Genomic DNA, 7,452 nt, shown 5'->3' on the forward strand with positions numbered 1-7,452 from the left:
TTTGTATGTTCAGTTAACGAATATTTTGGGTGAGGGGAGATCACAAACGTCAGCAACAAAATTAAAAATCCCACGACTGATTGACAGAACCAAATGGGCAGATTCATTAATTCCTTAATTCATTTTCTTGAAGAGGAGACAATCCGTTAATGTCTCTTCTTAAGCTGCTTTTCTGAATTTGGGTGATTACTGTTTAGGCTGGACCTTATTTCATCATATTTCAGCTGAGAGGTAGGCTACACCCTGGATAAGTCGTTAGTTCATAGCAGGGTCACATAGAAAGACATACATTCACATCTAGGGTCAATTTCGAGAGGTAAATTCACCTAAAATGCCTTTTTTTGGAAGTGGGAGGATCAATCCAGAGAACCCGGAAAAAGCCCAGAGAAATGGGGAGAACATACAAACTGTGCACAAAAGGTTCCCAGGTGGAATTGAACCAAGGACCATCTTGCTATGTGAGGCGACAGAGCTACACCCCGTGTGATTCAAATAGCCAGATTCAGATTGTTCTTGTAAATACTTTTGTCTACAAAGAACACATTAAGAATTATTAAAAGAAAACTACAAATATGTCAGGTCTGACCCATTACCGGTTCATGAACTAAAAATAGCAGCACATTTAATGTTGAACATGTGAGCCTCCTCTGGTGGCAGGGCTAGAAGGTTGGCAGGGTTTGCTGGATTATTGCCGAAACAACCAAGTAGGCGACCCAGCAAACGATCAAGATGAGATCCCGTCTCATTTCATGGTGGTGTTTTTCTGTTGCAGCCACACGAGAGAGCAGCACTAGATCATTATTAGAAAGACTCAAAAAGGAAGCCTGAGAGATATCAGCAGGGGAGAGGAACCGTGCTTCAACTCGTCTCTCGCATCAGCAGGATGCAGCTGCATTCCCCATGTTTTTATTTAGCTTCATGCAAATTGGGAGTCTAAAGCTACATTTGACTGACTTCATAAAAAGAAAGAAAAGAAACAATATTATGTTATCTTGTAAAAAATAAGGCATGAAAAACTGAAATACACATTTATATATCTTGCCTATACTGTGTTTATATGCAGTAGTGCTCAAAGTTCTCCTCTTGCCTCCTCGCTGTCTTTATAAGCTTCAGTCTCTTTTCTCCCCACACTCTGACCCTGCTCGTCTCTCAGCCGGACCATCAGAAACATTCACGCCGCACACTGAAAACGTGCCTCTGTGCTCCTATCACTGCTCTAACATGGGAGATATTATTCACTGTCTTTTTATTTTCCCTTCAGACTGATGAAATTCTGAAGCCTCAACAAACCTAAATTACCAGCTCATCATAAAGAGTGCAGAGATGCCGGACTGTGGTGTAGATACCACACTAATAGATAGATAGTAATAGATATATTACTACATGATCTGGGATAGCTTTTATTCTGAAGCTGTATCGTAGTGATTCTCACTGTGACAAAATCTCCTTGCTGACTTCTGCTTTCTGAGTCTCGAATCAACTAACGCTCTGTATGACTGTATGACTTTAAAAATGACTGTCAGCTAGTTTCATTAATATTATCGCAAAAAAACCAAGAGGATAGTGACAAAACTCCACCACTTGAAGTTAATAGATAATTAAACAAGAACTTCAATTTTGGTGTTTTGGTTTACAAAAAATGCCGTTTGTACAGATATATTGTCGACCTTGGGGACAGATGTGTGTGGTAAATGTTCTACTCATGACGAAAAGGAAAATATGAAGTTCTGAATGTGTTCTGTAGACCCCGGTCAAGTCCTGATTCACTATGATGGCAGTGGTTTTTATAAAGCCTTGTGCCTCGCAAGTAAAAAAAAGTAGAAAGTAGTTGAAGTATTTAGAGTTGTTGTTGTTTTACATATCTGGGGTTTAATCAAAGTAAAATATATATATATAGATGTACAAATAAAGACCTTCTGATATATTAAATACTTTTGTGTTTTAGTTGACAGAAGACGTAAATGTAATCCATCATGCAGATCCATCTCAGAATCTCAGGTCCAGTGTCATTTAATTTGCCTCTCCAGCACCTCCTCCTCCTCCTGTCAGTCTCTCTCTGCTTCAGTGCTGTAATAAATTGCTCCTCCAGCACCTCCTCTCCTCATCCTCCAAAGCAGTAAGATCACTTTCTGAACGAGGAGACCTTTCTCAGCACACACTGACAACATGCTGGTGACCCTCTGCACTCTCCTCTCTGCTCTAACATGTAAGGAGGCTGACTTGCTGCAGCTCTGACCTCATGCTGGCCTCATCAGTCGGTGTGTTTCTCTTGACTCCATGTCGTCTTGTTGTTTCCAGGTGTGTGTGGTGTGACGGTGGTGACACAGCCTCCTGTTGTGGCTGTGAGGAAAGGAGAGACGGCCACCATGGACTGTAACCTGGGGACGGTTACTAATAGTGCTGCTAGATGGTATAAACAGAGTCCAGGAGGAGTCCCTCAGTATGTGCTGAGGCTTTATCACGACTGGAGCTCTCCAAATTACGGCTCTGGGTTTTCATCCCCAAAATTCACTTCCACTCATCAGTCACAATCAGATTATCGTTTGATCATCAAAGATGTGAACGAGGGAGACTCAGCATTCTACTACTGTCAAACATGGGACAGCTCTGTTAATGAGTACGTATCACAGTGATTTACACTCTGACAAAAACCTCCTCACCAAACACTTCTGCTTTCTGAAACTTCAGTGTTGATTATGCCTCAACATGTTTTTGCAACTCCTCCACATCAAAATCCGATTTTAAACTTCTCACCCCTGTTCTATATCTGACATAAATCATCACAGCTCTTGTATTTAAAGTCCAGTCCTCCTCCTGTCCTGACGCTCTTCCCTCCGTCCACTGCTGAGCTCCAGTCCAACAAAGCCACTCTGGTCTGTCTGTCCAGTCAGTCTGTGCTTTTTGCAGACTTCAACTGGTTGGTTGCTGGGAGTCCAGTGAGCAGTGGGATCTCTACCAGCACCGCCGTTCAGCAACCGGACCAGACTTTCCATATCACCAGAGCTCTCTGTCCGTTCAGACATAATTTGAAAGTGAGACCTGAGCGATGAAACTCTGTAATGGACATAATACTGGAATGCCATCTGTGTTTATATTTTTCCCTTATAAACTACTCTTAATATTAAAATATGATCTACCACCAGCATCAAATTTATGTGGATCATCAAAATTTTACTCAGAAACTAGTCAGGGTGGCATCTTTGCACTGATTTTATCGGCTTTCACGTCTCAATTATTACGTCCACCAAGGTGGTCCAAAATGTATTTAGGAAATACAAGCTAATACCTGCCACAGTAGAACTGCAGACTTGCAAATAAATAAATAAGAATCTGAAACTGCAGCTTCAGTTTGGATACAAATGTAATATATTTTCATAAGTCACTGACTCACTGTGTTACATCCTGCAGAAAATCAGAATTAATGACAAATGGTCAAAGAGGCATTGGAGGTTTATCCTCTGATTGCTGTCTAGTAAGTAAATAAATAGATGACTGTTGGTTCGAATACAATTTATTTACAGAATGAAACTCTCCCAAACACGCTTTGAATGAAAGTACCTTTGTAAGTGGAATGAAAATAAGCGATCACGTCAGCTGTCGGACAGTAATAATGTAACACCGAGCGGAAGTAAATAAACGAGGAGTCGGAGCTGCTGTGGTAGACGTGAACGTGGTTGTCGTCGCTGAGTCGCTCATTTCTCATTCGTAATTCAGCAACAATGTCTTCAGCCGAGTATTTGAGGGAGTTTGTGAAGGAACGACTCTCCGCTGCTGCTGAAGAAATATTCGGAGTTTTTCTAAGAACTGTCGTCGACTACGAGGAAGAGATCGACCGTCAGCGCAAACTGCTGGATGTCGTTTGGAAACCTGAAATAAAGCTACACCGGATAGGTGCGTAAAACTGGATTATCTTATCATCACATTATGTTTTAAATCTATCCAGTGCGTTAGTTCCTCTTTTAGACTTTATATCAGGAGTCTCAAACGCAAATTTCCTGGAGGCGCAGGAAGCAGAGTCAGGACGAGGCCGGGCTGCAGCGGGTCTTCCACACACACAATAAAAACAACTTGGTTAAAATCTAACATTTTCAAACGTGATGAATATTACAAGTTATTTTTATTTTTTAAAGCAAGTTGGAAAATCTCCATTGGTATTTCTTTGTATCCAGACAGGCATCTGAATCATTCTCAACATTTAATGGGATCTAAGTCAGACAAAGGCCCATCTTCAGGTTTTTTTTTCATCAAGATCCATCCTGCACTTTCTCCGTCATCCTGTGTAATGCAATGTGTACCCCTATTTTGGAAAATATCGCCAAAGTATCCGCAATGATGATGATGATGAATATATTTATTAGATAGAATGTTAGAGTACAAGTACAGTCACACAGTAGCATGTATTACAGTACAAATACAGTGAAACATCCTGTCTAAGAGGAGCATTTCAAAAATGCCCTAGCGGTCTTGTTTCCATTGAAAGTCCTTGGTACATAAATCATCAACATTTAACACTCTGATCTGGATGAAATTCTGTGGTAAGATCGAGGTCCCCGCCCTACATTACTGTGTCAAACTCCATAAACACAAACAAAATTGTTTTATTTTATTTTATTTGGTGAAATGGTGAATTCAGGTGAGTCATCTTCTCCATAGTTTATACCCACAACACAGTTCTATTCTCTCTAACTGAAGGAGGATCTGTCACACACTGATGCATTTGTTGTTCAACGATTTGGTTGCTATCAGGGAAATATGTCATGCTCAGGTGGCTCTTGATTATTTTAGTATTAGTAGAACATTATCCTGTTGGTTTTTGTTTGTCCATCCCTCCAGAGCTCCCTCAGCAACATGTCCTGAAGGAGAATGAGGTTTTCACTGAGGAGACCTGCGTACATGGGGAGAGTAACTCCATTGTGGACCAGGAGGAACCAGAATCTCGATGTATCAAACAGGAAGAGGAGGAGCTCTGCACCGCTCTGGAGGAAGAGCAGCTTGTTCCGAAGCAGGAGATGATTACCTTTGTGTTAACTGCTGCTCACGAGGAAAGTGATGATTGTGATCCAGAACTCAACAGCAATCACCAACTTCCCACTAACAACTCTGATGCAGCCGGCAGTCAACATGTGACCGGAAGCAAACATGAAAAGTCAAGTGAAGATGCAGAGACGAAGACAAAGAACAGAAATTGTCAGAGTGAGCACCGTTCTCCCTCTAACAACTCTAGCGTAGCTGAGAGACCAGACCAGAAAAGCGTGTATGGAGAACAGAAACCAACAGAAAGACATTGTATAAACACAATTCAAAGTAACAATGTCAACAACTCCACCACATCAAAGAGTGACAGTAACAGCCAAACATCAAAAAAGGCTTTTAAATGTGACACTTGTGGAAAGTTGCATAGGTATAAATCAGAACTGGAGGTACACTTGAGAACCCACACGGGTGAGAAACCATGTCTTTGTCAAACCTGTGGGAAAAGATTCAGATGCAAGTCTGGACTGGACAAGCATTTAAAGCTCCATACTGGTGAAAAGCGCCATTTGTGCAACACATGTGGAATCAGATTCTTTGTTAAATCACAATTGACTGTTCATACACGAATCCACACGGGTGAGAAGCCGTACCCTTGTAAAACTTGTGGGAAAAGATTCAGAGAGTTGTCCCAGATGAAAATTCACTTCAGAATCCATTCTGGTGAAAAACCACATTTGTGTAGCACCTGTGGAAAAAGATTCTCTCAGAGATCAACCTTGACCAATCATATTAGACGCCACACAGGTGAGAAGCCGTACCTTTGTAAAATGTGTGGGCGAAGTTTTAGATACAAGGCTGCACTGAACAAGCATTTAGTGGAAAACCGCATTTGTGCATTACCCGTGGGAAAAGATTCATATTTAAATCATACTTGACAATTCATAGAAGAATCCACACAGGTGAGAAGCAGTTTTCTTGTTCCACCTGTGGAAAAGAAATATTCAGAGAACCAAGTAAGCTGAGAGCTTACCTCAGAGAAAGAATGCGCCAGACGTTTAGCATGTAGCTCCAATTTGATGAAGCTCATTAAAAGCCGTACAGATTAGAGACCGTATTCTAGCAGGACTTTTGGGAAAAGATTTAGTCATGAATCAATTCTGAAAAGACACCGAATGACCCACAGATGAGAAACCGTATCCTTGTGACAAATGTGACAGAAGATTGATGTAACTTTCATGCTGTTTGATGAATTGAGAAGTTCTGTGTTTCTTATTTTCTATGACTGAATAAAAGTTTGTTTGAATGCTCAAATCATATTTTGACCTGTAGTGAATTCCTGTGTTTTGTTATTTGAAAGGAAATGAAAATATGCTGAAGCCATTATCATGTAGCTTTTGTGGGGAATCTACTCACCTTGGAAAACACCCGAGGATCAATAACACTCTCACTCAGGTGACCCAGCCGCAGTTGATCAGACCGCGACTTGTCTTCAGGTGGCATAGTCTTGTCCCCATGGTTGTCCTCTCTGGATCCAGAGCCATCTCGAGGCTCTCTCCGCTGCTACGGTGGTCTTCTTGATTGCCCTACTCCTCGCTGTTCCCGTGATGCCCAGAGCGCTTGAGGCTTTGTGGAGCGAGTACCCCACAATTCCTCTGCTGCCAACCTCAACGGGCATCCATCTTGCCTTTCGGCCCTGCTCTTGACATTTGATGACCAGGTGTTCATATTTGGTCCTCCTCCCTTTATGAGCCTCCCCCAAGCAGTCCTCCCATGGCACAGTCAGCTCCATGATAATGATCGTCTTGGTTCTTTCTGAGACCAGTAAGATGTCTGACTTCCGCGTGGAGCTAACAATGTGCTGGGGGAACCTCAGCTGCTTCCCCAGGTCTACAGAGAGCTGCCAATCACGGGCCGTAGCCAGGATCCCTGCTGGAACCTTCTTGCGACTCACACTTGGCTGGTCTCGTCGCTTGATCAAAGCAATTGCGCTGGTGGACTTTGCACAACCGGCTACAGCTGCTGATCCCGACCGCAATCGGTTTCAGCACCTGATTATGGCACCTGGTGTGTGTGTGTGTGCATGGTACCAGTTCTCACAAACAGGAACTAGAATTTCTTCAATATAAATGGCTCTTGAATTGTGATGCCTTTGTGCAAGTTTATTCAAGCTGTACGCTGAATAGCGATCAAGTCTGACTGACGAGAAAAAGGTTGACAGATTTCTTTTTCACCTCATTTCAACAATCCTTTCTGACAGGAGCTTTCCCTGCTCTAAGCCTTTGTAATAAAACCAAATGTTTCTTCTTTGAAATAGACCTCTAGTGTTTATTTGATCACCATTTACTTTACTGATAGATGACCAATTGGTAAATATTGAAACAGTTAATTTTTAAGTATTCTTTTAAGCCAAAATACATTCTTTATGGCAGAATATTGGGGTCACATTGAGAAAAACAATCTGAAATTCCAATGATTACA

The 7,452-nt window shown here is 41.8% G+C and overlaps 1 pseudogene and 1 gene segment (V, D, J or C); both read left to right on the forward strand.

Moving 5' to 3' along the window:
* Nucleotides 1-2,166: 2,166 nt before the first annotated feature.
* LOC137905592 (immunoglobulin lambda variable 5-37-like) lies at nucleotides 2,167-3,050 on the forward strand. The segment is given in 3 exon segments: nucleotides 2,167-2,206; nucleotides 2,299-2,687; nucleotides 2,802-3,050. Coding segments are annotated over 3 exon segments (678 nt in total).
* A 669-nt stretch (nucleotides 3,051-3,719) lies between these two features.
* On the forward strand, nucleotides 3,720-6,184 carry LOC137905595 (gastrula zinc finger protein XlCGF57.1-like; annotated as a pseudogene).
* The last annotated feature ends 1,268 nt before the right edge of the window (nucleotides 6,185-7,452 follow it).

Source organism: Brachionichthys hirsutus, chromosome 16, assembly GCF_040956055.1.
Source record: "Brachionichthys hirsutus isolate HB-005 chromosome 16, CSIRO-AGI_Bhir_v1, whole genome shotgun sequence".
NCBI lineage: Eukaryota > Metazoa > Chordata > Actinopteri > Lophiiformes > Brachionichthyidae > Brachionichthys > Brachionichthys hirsutus.